Raw genomic sequence first — 14,263 nt, forward strand, 5'->3', positions numbered from 1 at the left:
GGCGAAAAACAAACAAACAAAACAAAAGACTAGATGATAAATGTCAGCAGAAATAACAGAAAGGTAGAAAGCTGTTTTCTTTCATGAAAGACCCACTTAGCAGATCAGTTGTTGAAGTGTGGGTTTTTCCTGACATTTAAGCTACATTAGTTATCTGAAATGGCTAAGAAGACCAGTTGATGAGACCCCTTACAACCTACTAACAGTATTTTTTGTGTTAGGCCATTGTCAACTAGAATGGAGGTTTCTTAAATAACTTTTAACAATTTAATATATTTTAAAAGTGTTAGCATTTCAGAAAGCTACAACAGTATACTATAGTAGAAATACTTAAAGCAAACTAGAAATCTTACAAAATGGCACTTTGACATAGTTGCCTTTCTTAATTTCCCATCTCTGATTTGTTTCCCTTCTAAGCCTGATTCCCCTTTATTTATACATAATCCTCCCACCTTTTATAATTGGTGTCTTATTTCTTACACAAAACAGTCATAATTCTTCCAAGCTTAGGTGGTAAGTTGACAGAAGAAAGAATTACCACCTAGGAAGCTAAAGGTGGTGGCATCTTCAATTTTGAAGTTGTGAATACACTCCTAGGCTTTAGCAGTAGTGCCTGTGACAGTATTCTTTTCCTTGCACTCACATTTGTACAATATAACCCCCATCCCTATGCGTGCCATTAGTTCATGTGAAGGAAATGAACTCCACCATGTGGATTATTCTCAAAATTGGCATGAGAAAAAGCAATTGCAAGAGTCTAATTATTTTCTTTTACATGGTTGAGTACTAAGGAGAACTTCAGATTCTTTAATTGTTCATGAGATAACACTTCTGGTACATTGCCTCTGCTTTTGAGTTTGCTTTTTAATTTTTAAGAGGGAGTTGATAGTTTGAGAAAATGTGACAAGTGATTATCACACTTGTTAGGTTGTCTAGAGTTCTTCACCCTTGGTCTCATCTACATTTAATTGGCTCGTAAATGTATGGTCTGTCTTTGGCCGTGGTGAAATGTTAATAATTTTGTTATCCAGCTTGTTTCATGTATGTATGAGGAATATCAGGGAGTAATAACAAAAATCTGAGATCCTTGGAAGAAACATGATATACCGCCTTTTTGTTGAAATAACACAACTTGAGAACTAGTATATTCGATGAGTTACAGCATTAATGGATAGCATAAAACTTGGGCTCAGTCTTTGATTCTGCAGTAGGTTTCTTACTGCAGGCTTTGGGTACAGAATAGTACCATAACTGATTTTTCTCATCATTGTAAAGTTAAGAGAAGGTATTTTGGAAGGGATCATATTTCCATCTTTCTTTTTGCTTGTCAGATAAGATAATACAATAATTTACCATCACATCAGTGAAAAAATACATAAACAATCTAAAACAATAGGTTTTTAGTTGTTATAATTCAAAGACACACATTCAGTAACCCCTGTGAGAATCCTTAGACCTACTCCATGCCTGGGAAGCTCCCTCTATGCTTCTCTCTACTGTAAGCAGCCAGGAATTTGGGGGGACAGGCTTTTCCATGAAAGAAACAATCTTCTCATTGATAATCAGATTGAATTCACTTCAGTCCTTTCAGGAAGCCTTACCATGCCTTCATAATAGTAATTCTGCTAAGTATTTTTAGGTAGAACGCCAAGTGGTAAAGCTTTTAATCAGCTCCTCCTCATTTGTTGTGGTGGGGGTCTAGTATGTGCATTTGTTGTCGTTCAGTCTCTAAGTCGTGTCCCATTCTTTGCGACCCCTGAACTGCAGCACATCAGGCTCCCCTGTTCTTCACTACCTCCCAGAGTTTGTTCAGATTCATGGTTATGCTGTCTAACGTCTCATCATCTGCCACCCCTTCTCCTCCTGCCCTCAATCTTTCCCAGCGTCAGGGTCTTTTCCAGTGAGTTGGCTTTTCGCATCAGGTGGCCAGAGTATTGGAGCTTTAGCTTCAGCATCAGTCCTTCCAATGAATATTCAGTGTTGATTTCCTTTAGGATTGACTGATTTGATCCCCTGCAGTCCATGGGACTCTCAAGAGTCTTCTCCAACATCACAATTCGAAAGCATCAATTCTTTGGTGCTCAGCCTTCTTTATGGTCCAATTCTCAAGTCTGTAAATGACTGCTAGAAAAACTGTAGTTTTGACTATACAGAACTTTTTTGGCAAACTGATGCCTCTGCTTTTTAATGCGCTGTCTAGATTTGTCCTAGCTTTACTTCCAAGGAACAAGTGTCTTTCAATTTTGTGTCTGCAGTCATTGTCTGCCGTGGTTTTGGAGTCCAAGAAAATAAAATCAGTCAGTTTTCACTTTTTCTCCATCTGTTTGCAATGAAGTGATGGGACTGTATGCCATGATCTTAGTTTTTTGAATGGTGAGTTTTAAGCCAGCTTTTTTACTCTCCTGTTTCACTCTCATCAGGAGGCTCTTTAGTTCCTCTTTGCTTTCTGCCATTAGAGTGGCATGGAATTGCTATATCATGATAATTGTATCTTCAGTTATTTAAGGAGCCACCATATAGCTTTCCATAGCAGTTGTATAATTTTACATTCCCACCAGCAATGTATGACTGTTCCAATTTCTCCACATCCTCACCAATACTTGTTTTCTCTCTTCCTTTCCTCCCTCCCACTTCCCTCCGTCCCTTCCTGCTTGCCTGCCTTTCTTCCTGCCATCCTCAGAGTTGTGAATATAATCAGAACTTTTAACCAAATTAATTATGAAAATACAGTATGGTCTTCAGGTTAAATTATTAATTAAAAACAATTAGACTGTGTTTCAAAGTTTGTTGAGATATGTGTTCAGTTATAAGGAAGACATAGAGATAGATGTCCAACAGACACATAAAAAGGTGCTTAACATCACTAATCAGGAAAATGCAGCCCAAACCATAATGTGATACTACCTCACACCTGTAAGAATAGTTATTATTAAAGACAAGAAATAACAAGTGTTGGCCAGAAAATATAGAACTATTCATCAGTTCAGCTTCTGGTTATGTATCCAAAGAAAACAAAAACATTAACTTGAAAAGACACATGCACCCCCATGGTCATTGCAGCATGATTTACAAAAGCCAAGACACAGAAACAACCTGAGTGTCCTCATATGGTGGAAGAATGGGTAAAGAATGTGGTGTGCCAAAATAAAAGAAAAAAGAATGGGAAAAATATGTACAACACGTGGGTACAGATCTGGGGCAAAGATAACTCTTATTCCCTTACCCCATAACACATGGCTGTAAGATGTGAATAAACTTTATGGTTGTTCGTTTTTTGCCTGCCCTCTACTCACAGTCCAATAGACAACTTTTTATTTTATGAAGTACATTTCCTGGGCTATGAATTACTATTGTATTTTTCTGTTAAGCTGTAACACCTGTAAGTGTTCATCAGTTGGATCTTATGAAACTTATCCAGATTTTTGAGCTGCTCCATAAAAGCATCTCATCACATTAAATTCAAATTCCAAGTTTGTTTAACTTTTCAAAAAAAAAAAAAGAATGTGGTGTGCATCTATACAATGGAATATTATTCGGCCATAAAAAGATCTTGCCATTTGTGACACCACAGATGGACCTTGAGGACATTGTACTGAGTAAAATGAGTCAGAGAATGACAAACTGTACCATCTCACTTATATGTGGGATCAAAACTTACAGAGGAAAAGAGCTCATAGATACAGAGAACAGATTGACAGTTATCAAAAATGTTGGGTGGGAGGAGGGCCAAATGGGTAAAGGAGGTCAAAAGGTACAAACTTCCAATTATAAAATAAATAAATCCTAGGAATATAATGTATAGCATGGTGACTCAGTAATACCTTATTGCATATTTACAAGTTGCTAAGAGAATATATCTTAAAGTTCTTATCACAAGAAAAAAGTTTCCCTTAACTGTGTATGTTGATAGATATTAACTAGACTTTTTGTGATCAATTCACAGTATATACAAATATCAAATCATGCTACATACCTGAAACTACGTAATGTTATATATGCATGTGTCAATTATACCTCAGTTAAAAAAATGAAAACTTGTTCAAGTCTGATTTGATACATGAGATAGTCAGACTCAGGTATTTCTATGTTGTCCTCATTGAAACAACTTTTGCCTGATTTTTGAAGCCAGTGAAAACAATTTGTTTTCTAATGTTTACAAATATGTCAATGATACTGTAAATAGCATACTTTATCCACTAAAACTAGTGTTGGTCACTCAGTTGTGTCTGACTCTTTGCAACCCCTGGACTATAGCCCATCAGGCTCCTCTGTCCATGGAATTCTGCAGGCAACAATACTAGAATGGGAGCTATTCCTCCTCCAGGGCATCTTCCCATCCCAAGGATTAAACCCAGGTCTTCTGCATTGCAGGCGGATTCTTGACCATCTGAGCCATCAGGGAAGCCTGCAAAATGTTCCTAAATGTGTGATATTTGAAATAATTCCAAGGAACTTGTGAGATGGTTCCTGATAGAATGAAATAGATGATAAACTCAAGGGTTCCTCATATCCTTTATGAATCTTGCCTGAGTATAATATTTAACTTCAGTTTTTTTCTTTAAAAATTTATGATCTTCTATCATAGGGTAGGTACAAAAGGATGAGATCTTACCTCATTTACTAACAGTGGAATTAAGTAAATCTTAGGCTTTCTTTGCATGAAAAAATAGGAGAACTATTAAATCACTAAATATTGTTGGTGGGAATTAAAATTTATTTTCCCTATAATGTTGAGAGGCACTTAAGCTCCAGTTTATTGAAGCAGGGTTTTTTTTAATCTACTTGAGTTTTGTCATGTAAGTAAAAAGACAATATTAGCTGGTGAATAGACAAGTTAAGATGTTAAATTATTGCTTTCCCATTTTGGCAAACTTATGATTTAGAATATAAATACAAAATGGGCATTTGTACCCCAGGAGGCTGACCTGTCCAGACTGCAAGTCAGACTACAGGTTTCTTGCCTTGGGCTTTTGGTTGAGTTTGGCTGTTGGGCAGCATAAAGCAGGAGACCAGAGGCAGGGAGGAGAGTAAGATAGGAGTATCTGTTCCCCTAGTCTTTCCCTGAAGGGTCACTGTGGGCTTACTGTGTCCTCTGATTAAAGGACTGTTATCCTATGGCCATCTCCACACCAGATGAAACAAAGATGAAAGAGGCCTCTGTCTCGATTCCAGTAATTGCTCCCTCCTTACCGTCTTTAAAACCTCCAGTAGCAATATACATGGCTATTCTTAGCCAAGGAGTACTGTGCTCTCTCTTGTGGTTTCCCTACTCCCTACCAGCACCTTCGAAAATAGTCCCTTCATTAAACTCTCAATGTGCTGTTTGTTTCCTGCTGAGATCCTGACTGAAATAGCTTCTGTATGTATTTTTAATCATTATCCCAACTGGTATGCCAGATAAACTCTAATAATACTTACGCTAATTTGGGGGAGGCGATCACTGAAAGTGTTTGCAGAACTACCCTTTGTTTTCATTGCGCTTCATTTCATCTAGCGTGTTGTTAAACAGAAAAAAATAAAAGGTATTAGATGATGTATAAGAAGTTAGTGCTACCAATAGCTTATTTAAATATAGGTCCCTAAATGCTGTTTTAAGTATCCCCTCTTGGGATGGGATGGGGAGGGAGGTGGGAGAGGGGTTCAGGATGGGGAACACATGTACACCCATGGCTGATTCATGTCAATGTGTGGCAAAAACCACTACAATATTGTAATTAGCCTCCAATTAAAATAAAAAGGAAAAAAATAAAATTAAGTGTCCCCTCTTAAGAATCTGCTGCCAGTGCAGGAGATGTAAGAGATATGGGTTTGATCCCTGGGTCAGGAAGATCCCCTGGAGAAGGAAATGGCACCCGACTCCAGTATTCTTGCCTGGGAAATCCCATGGACAGAGGGTCCATAGCCTACAGTCCATAGGGTCGCAAAGAGTCAAACACAACTGAGCATTTAAGCACCTTTCCCTAAAAGAGGTTGATGATTGGATTCTTTGCTAAGATTACTGATATTCTTTGTATCATCTCAATGCTCATTAATGTGTCTTTGAGAGAGAGTAGAGTTGACCCTTGGATAATATGGAGGTTAAAGGTGCTGACCCCTGAGTGCAGTGGAAAATCCTTCCAGCTGGGCCTCAGTGTCCACAGTTCTGCATCCGTGGATTCAACCAACTGCAGGTTGTGTATGCTGTATTACTTGCCATTGAAAAATATCTGTGTATAAGTAGACCTGGGCAGTGTTCAAAGGTCAGCTGTACCTAACAGCAGTCAAGTTATATCATCTGGGTAACCTAAAGCAATTCTGAAAAGGTTGCTCAATAGTATTTTGGCTGTGTAAAATTTTCATCTGTATATACTATGTTTCTTTGCAGTTAATAAAGATAATTCAGTGTTAACCATATTAGGTCATCATCTAGAAAATTCAGGCTTTAAGTAATGAGTTTGTGTAAATGTAACCTGATTTTTCCTTTGGGTAACAATGATGAAACTGCCAGTATTACAGAGGTTAAAAGTTGATTCACAATTCAGTGGTAATTGGCAAGTGTACTTTCTCTTGGAATGACACAGGATCTATTCATATCCTCTTTTCTACTTTTAGAAACAAAATACTATTATCATTCTAACGTATAAATTATCAGTCTTCTGCAGCAACTAGGAGGTATTATATAAAACACAGGATAAAGACTGAGCTATAAAAGAGGGTTTAATTAAAACACATCTGTAATAATACTGAAAGAATTTGGAAAGTGTACTAAAATATTACTGTATGTTTTATACTCCCATCTTATTCTGTTCAGACTGCTCTAACAAAATACCACAGACTGAGTAGCTTATAAACAATAGAAATTTACTTCTCACAGTTCTAGAGGCTGGAAATCCGAGATCCGAGTGCCAACATGGTCTAACGAGGGCCTTCTGGGTTGCAGACTTCTCTTTGTGTCCTCACATGGTGGCAGAGGTCTCTATGGAATCTTTTTAATAAGAGCACTGATCCCATTCATGAGAACTCTGCTCTTCAAAGGCCTCACCTACTAATACCATCACTTTAGTATTTCAGCATATGAATTTGGAAGTGAAAATACAAACATTCAGACTATAGCAACCCCTCTTCTCAAAGTTTCCCCCTTTTCTTGCTTTGTTGAAATTTGAACCCCCAAAGTATTCCCAAGTATGATAGCTTGGATCTGCAACGTTGATACCACCTGAGAGTAAAAATCTCAGGCCACACATCAGACTCTTGAATCAGATCCTGCTATTTAACTTGAGATTCCCCCAATGATAAGTATACACATCAGAATTTGAGAAGCACTCTAGCTATTTCCTAGGATCACATCTCATTAGAGTAAAACAAAGTTATCAAGTGTAAAAGCTGAGGTAATTTGTTGATCACATAGTCATGGGTAAAGAAACTGATTAAATTCACAGATAGCCTTTTCTTTCTAAATGCAAACTCTTTTCTATAATTTCTTACATTGAACTAAGTTTTCCCATTTATGCTATTAATATAAACACTGGTACATTGCTTTTTGTATATTATATTGGGAACACAAATATATGAAATTCATAGTCTTAAGAATGTGAATGTGTGTGTTGTAGTCTAAAAGATGGAAAGTACTTTTATGTGTTGTTATTATTAATGTTATAGAAGCTTTCATTCTCACATTCAGATTTTTCAGTGTTAAATTTTACCTTGAGGAGCTATTTACTTACAGTATTTTTAGAAGGCCTTTTATATTAAGATAGTTAAAGATATCAAGGATTACTGTATAGTCTAATATAATTGATTTCAATATTTTTCTCAAGCTGTGACAATTTCTACTAAAATCAAATTTAATCTCACAAATGAATGCAAAGGTAGTTATCAATTATATAATAGAATTTGCAAAATAACAATTAAGTTCTATTTAGTTATTAGCTGTTTATGGGAGAAAAGCAGCTAGTATTGGCCCTTACATTTTGCAGCCTGTTATGTTAGTTTTGGACCCTGTTGAATGTATTTTTTTCTTCTCATTCTTTCAGATTCATCAGGATTCATTTTTGATTTGCAGTCCAATACTGTACTGGCCCAAGGAGGAGCTTTTGAAAACATGAAAGAAAAGGTATGTCTATTTACTGTGGATAGGAAACTTGAATGTCTTGTTAAAATTTAGGTACTAATAAAATCATTGGCTACAAACTCATTAAGAAAGTGAAAATTAAGAACAAAACTGTATGAATGCCACTGTATATCAGAGAATAACTTCCATGAAGGTTTTGAGGAATCAGAGCCTATAAGTATGAACGATTTTCTTTACATGTATCCATATACATATATTTCTAAATTCTCTTGGACATCTTAATATTAATTAATACAACAGTATGTGTATGGCTAAGTGTGTATCTAATTTGCTAACATTCTTTAAGGAATAGTCTTGAGTAGGATCGTCCCATTCACTTGAAGAGGATTTTTAAGACCAGGAGACTTTAGAGCAAGAGGAGAAATTTTCTAAGTAACATATCTTTGGAAGGGAACCAGGTTGTCTTTAATAATATAACTCTTAATGAGCTATGTTGAGAAAAAACATAAAAGCTTTACATGTGTTCTCCATCTCATTTAGAAAGTAAATCATTGATTCTGGAGTCATAGATACATATTGGTTCAATAATATAAACAATGTTGCATTTTCAGTTATGAGAATTTTACCTTTATCATTGAATCTGTATGTTTTGCCTGAAGCCCATTTTCTAGTGATCATGGTAATTTTTTGCTCATCTCAAAAATGTATATTATAAATTTATACTCTTTGCATCATAGATTATATACCATCCCGCTTGTATAGTTTTGTACTTCATCATTGTTCAATTAAGCCTGAAACAAAAAAAATTATAGAATGACATGAAAGCAAGTTACAGATTCTGCGAATAACTTGAACAAGAGACTTTACTTCTCTTCATCTGTAAAAAGGGCTTCCTTTTCAAGCAGTATGGCAGATTAAAAAATTTTACATTACATTTCTAATGTAAAATGCTTACAAATACAGAATGAAAATGATATACATCATTTTAAATGCATAGCCAAGGAATTCCCTGGTGGTCCAATGGTTAGGACTCCATTTTCATTGCCAAGGACCCAGATTTAACCCCTGTTCTGGGAACTAAGAATCCTGCAGGCTACATGGCGTGGCCAAAAAAGACAAAAAGCATAGCTGAACACAAGAAGAGAAATCCCTAGGAGCCAAAAATATAGAAGAAACTAAAAAGCTGAGTGGTAAGCCTGAGCTAGGTAATGCTGATATGTTTTGCCAGTCTCAGTAACAAATGGGTTTTTACCACACAGGCCCCAGATTTAGCACAAAGCTTGTCCTGGGTTAGAAATTGGAACTGAGATCTTATATAAGGTTGAGATTCTGAAAATGCTTCATCTTCAGGGAAAGGTAAACTAGAACAAATCTTCCCACTGACTTTGAACACAATATTAATATTCTTACTGTAAATGTTGAGAGGAATGTAGTGAAAATGAATTCAACTTTTTTCATTAGTAGTAATATTATATTCTATAATTATTTTATGAATATTATAGAATAAAGCAAATCAAGAAATATGTCAATGTTTTTAAGAGCTAAAAAACTTTCAGTTTAGAGAAGAGAAATACATGTTTAAAAACCATTTTATAAAAAGTCTTTTGGGAATTCTCTAGGTCCACTGGTTAGGACTCCATGCTTCCACTACAGAAGGCATAGGTTCAGTCCTGCATGCTGCACGTGGCAAAAAAAATGCCTTTTAATATTATATTTAAACTGATGGTGTCAGTATAAACTTAGGTTGTAAAACCCAAAATTTCCTAGTTCTATCAACTGAAAGGACCTAGAAATAATCACATCCTAGTATTCAGTTCAGTTCAGTTCAGTTCAGTTCAGTCGCTCAGTGGTGTCTGACTCTCTGCGACCCCATGAATCGCAGCACGCCAGGTCTCCCTGTCCATCACCAATTCCCAGAGTTCACTCAGACTCACATCCATCGAGTCAGTGATGCCATCCAGCCATCTCATCCTCTGTCGTCCCCTTCTCCTCCTGCCCCCAATCCCTCCCAGCATCAGAGTCTTTTCTAGTGAGTCAACTCTTCGCATGAGGTGGCCAAAATACTGGAGTTTCAGCTTTAGCATCATTCCTTCCAAAGAAATCCCAGGGCTGATCTGCTTCAGAATGGACTGGTTGGATGTCCTTGCAGTCCAAGGGACTCTCAAGAGTCTTCTCCAACACCACATTTCAAAAGTATCAATTCTTCGGTGCTCAGCCTTCTTCACAGTCCAACTCTCACATCCATACATGACCACAGGAAAAACCACAGCCTTGACTAGATGGACCTTTGTTGGCAAAGTAATGTCTCTGCTTTTCAATATGTTATCTAGGTTGGTCATAACTTTTCTTCTAAAGAGTAAGCGTCTTTTAATTTCATGGCTGCAGTCACCATCTGCAGTGATTTTGGAGCCCAGAAAATAAAGTCTGACACTGTTTCCACTGTTTCCCCATCTATTGGCCATGACGTGATGGGACCAGATGCCATGATCTTAGTTTTCTGAGTGTTGAGCTTTAAGCCAACTTTTTCACTCTCCACTTTAACTTTCATCAAGAGGCTTTTTAGTTTCTCTTCACTTACTGCCTTAAGGGTGGTATCATCTGCATATCTGAGGTTATTGATATTTGCTTGGCAATCTTGATTTCAGCTTGTGCTTCTTCCAGCCCAGTGTTTCTCATGATGTACTCTGCATATAAGTTAAATGATCAGGGTGACAATATATAGCCTTGATGTATTCCTTTTCTTATTTGGAACCAGTCTGCTGTTCCATGTCCAGTTCTAACTGTTGCTTCCTGACCTGCATATAGGTTTCTCAAGAGGCAGGTCAGGTGGTCTGGTGTTCCCATCTCTTTCAGAATTTTCCACAGTATTAGGAAATACTAGTATTTTCCTAGTATTAGATTGGTGCAAATGTAATTGTGGTTTCAGACCGTGAATTTTAAATCATTATAACTAGGCTCAAATGCATCTTTAGTCAAAATAGGAACCATTACAATCAACACATTTTTGCCAACAAGAAGTAAGCTTGTTTATTTTTATAATGTAAAAATCCATGATTCAGGAGTTGACGAACTGTTAGAAAGCATTTTCTGCCTCTTGCTGGTTATGGAAGCATTTTCCTTGCAAAAAGTTGTCAAGGTGCTTGAAAAAGTGGTAGTTGTTTGGCAAGAGGTCAAGTGAATATAGCGGATGAGGAAACTCCATAGCCCAATTCATTTAACTTTTGAAGCAAATGTTGGTTGTGTGAGGTGCATTCGGGCGTTGTCATGGAGAAGAGTTGGGCCCTTTATGTTGACCAATGCAGGCTGCAGGTATTGCAGTTTTCAGTGCATCTCATCGATTTGCTGAGCATACTTCTCATATGTAATGATTTCGCCAGGATTCAGAAAGCTGTAGTGAATTAGATGAGCAGCAGATCACCAAACAGTGACCATGACCTTTTTTTGGTGCAAGTTTGGATTTGGGAAGTGCTTTGGACCTTCTCGGGTCTTCCTAGGTGACACTAGTGATAAAGACCCTGCCTGCCAATACAAGAGAAGACGTAAGAGATGCAGGTTTGATCCTGGGGTTCAGAAGATCCCCTGGAGCAGGAAATGGCAACCTACTCCAATATTCTTACCTGGAGAATCCCATGGACAGAGGAGCCTAGCAGTCTACAGTCCATGGGGTGACAAAGAGTTGGGCACAACTGAGCGACTAACACTTTCACTTTCACTTTCTTTGGCTTTGAGAAGTGCTTTGGAGTTTCTTCTCTATCCAACCACTAAGCTGATCATTGCCAGGAGTCGTATAAAATCCACTTTCTGTCACACATCACAATCCATTCAAGAAATGGTTTGTTGTTACACAATACAAGAGGATGACACTTCAGTGGTTTTTTTGATTTGCTATCAGTTCATGAGGTACCCACTTACCAAGCTTCTTCACCTTTCCAATGTACTTCTAATGCAAAATGACAATAGAATGGTCGGTATTGAGCTCTTCAGCAACTTCTCGTGTAGCTGAAAGAGACTCGGCTTTGACGATCCTCTCATTTGATCATTGTCAATTTGCAGTTGCCGGCCACTGTGCTCCTCATCTTCAAGGCTCTCCTTTCCTTTACAAAACTTCTTGAAGCACCACTGCACTGTACATTCGTTAGCAGTTTCTGGGCTAATGCATTGATGATGTTCAAATTGTTTCCACTGCTTTATGACCCATTTTGAACTCAAATAAGAAAATTGCTTGAATTTGCTTTTTGTCTAATGTCATTTCCCTAGTCTAAAATAAATATAAAATAAACAGCAAGTAATGTCATTAGCAAAAAAAAAAAGCGAGAAATGTGCATTAAAATGATGTATAACATAACCACATTTATTTGAGAATGTAGTCCAATATCAAATGGCAAAGCTCAGCAATGCAAGACCACAATTACTTTTATGTCAACCTAATAGCAATAAACACACCTAGCTCTTAGATCTTGGTTTCTAACTACCACTCCCTACCAAAAAAAAAAAAAATGGGTCTTCTTGAAGAAATAACCAATTTCACATTGTCCAGTAAGACAAGAAATGAACATTATAAAGAATAAAAAGGAAGGGGAAAAAAACTGCTGTTATTATAGATAATAGAATTGCCTACATAGAATAACCAAGAAAGCAACAAATTATTAGGAATAATGAAGTCATCAAAATGGCTGGATATAAAATTGACATACAAAAATGAAAAGAGAATATGCAGTTATTGTAAAGTGTATATTTTTAACCTCAAAAGATACAAAATACCTTAGGAATAACTGACGAATTTGGCATGTTCGTTTTGAAGGGAAATTTGGCATTTCTAATGAATTTTTAGATTCACTACTGTTCAGAGTTTTGCCAAGAAAATGTACTGGTCATAGCAAACACCCTCTTCCAACAACACAAGAGAAGACTCTACACATGGACATCACCAGATGGTCAATACTGAAATCAGATTGATTATATTCTTTGCAGCCAAAGATGGAGAAGCTCTATAAAGTCAGCAAAAACAAGACCGGGAGCTGACTGTGGCTCAGATCATGAACTCCTTATTGCCAAATTCAGACTTAAATTGAAGAAAGTAGGGAAAACCACTAGACCATTCAGGTATGACCTAAATCAAATCCCTTACGATTATACAGCAGAAGTGAGAAATAGATTCAAGGGATTAGATCTGAAAGACAGAGTGCCTGAAGAATTATGGATAGAGGTTTGTGACATTGTACAGGAGGCAGTGATCAAGACCATCCCCAAGAAAAAGAAATGCAAAAAGGCAAGATGGTTGTCTGAGGAGGCCTGACAAATAGCTGTGAAAAGAAAAGCGAAAGGCAAAGGAGAAGAGGAAAGATACACCCATTTGAATGCAGAGTGCCAAAGAAGAGCAAGGAGAGATAAGAAAGCCTTCCTCAGTGATCAATGAAAAGAAATAGAGGAAAACCATAGAATGGGAAAGACTAGAGATCTCTTCAAGAAAATTAGAGATACCAAGGGAACATTTCTTGCAAAGATGGGTACAATAAAGGACAGAAATGGTATGGATCTAACAGAAGGAGAAAATGTTAAGAAGAGGTGGCAAGAATACACTGAAGGACTATATGAAAAAGACTTCACGACCCAGATAATCACGATGGTATGATCACTCATCTAGAGCCAGACATCCTAAAATGCAAAGTCAAGTGATCCTTAGGAAGCATCACTATGAACAAAGCTAGTGGAGGTAATGAAATTCCAGTTGAGCTATTTCAAATCCTAAAAGATGCTGTGAAAGTGCTGCACTCAGTATGCCAGCAACTTTAGAAAAACTCAGCAGTGCAGTGGCCACAGGACTGGAAAAGGTCAGTTTTCATTCCAATCCCAAAGAAAGGCAATGCCAAAGAATGCTCAGACTACCACACAATTGCACTTATCTCACACACTAGCAAAGTAATGCTCAAAATTCTCCAAGCCAGGCTTCAACAGCACGTGAACCATGAACTTCCATATGTTCAAGGTGAATTTAGATAAGGCAGAGGAACCAGAGATCAAATTGCCAATGTCTGTTGATCATCGAAAAAGCAAGAGAATTCCAAAAAAACATCTACTTCTGTTTTATTGACTATGCCAAAGCCTTTGACTGTGTGGATCACAACAAACTCTGGAAAATTCTGAAAGAGATAGGAATACCAGACCACCTGACCTGCTTCTTGAGAAAGCTGTGTATTAAGTCAGGAAGCAACA

General features: G+C 37.2%; 1 protein-coding gene across 1 annotated transcript in view; it reads left to right on the forward strand.

Moving 5' to 3' along the window:
- Window positions 1-14,263, forward strand: part of SPATS2 (spermatogenesis associated serine rich 2) — a 151,548-nt gene that overhangs the window by 102,875 nt on the left and 34,410 nt on the right. Inside the window, exon 3 of the mRNA XM_040234074.1 lies at window positions 8,013-8,092. Within this exon, the coding sequence (XP_040090008.1) occupies window positions 8,013-8,092 (80 nt within the window). The remainder of the gene's footprint in view (window positions 1-8,012; window positions 8,093-14,263) is intronic.

This window comes from Oryx dammah, unplaced genomic scaffold (assembly GCF_014754425.2).
Source record: "Oryx dammah isolate SB20612 unplaced genomic scaffold, SCBI_Odam_1.1 HiC_scaffold_29, whole genome shotgun sequence".
NCBI classification, from domain to species: domain Eukaryota; kingdom Metazoa; phylum Chordata; class Mammalia; order Artiodactyla; family Bovidae; genus Oryx; species Oryx dammah.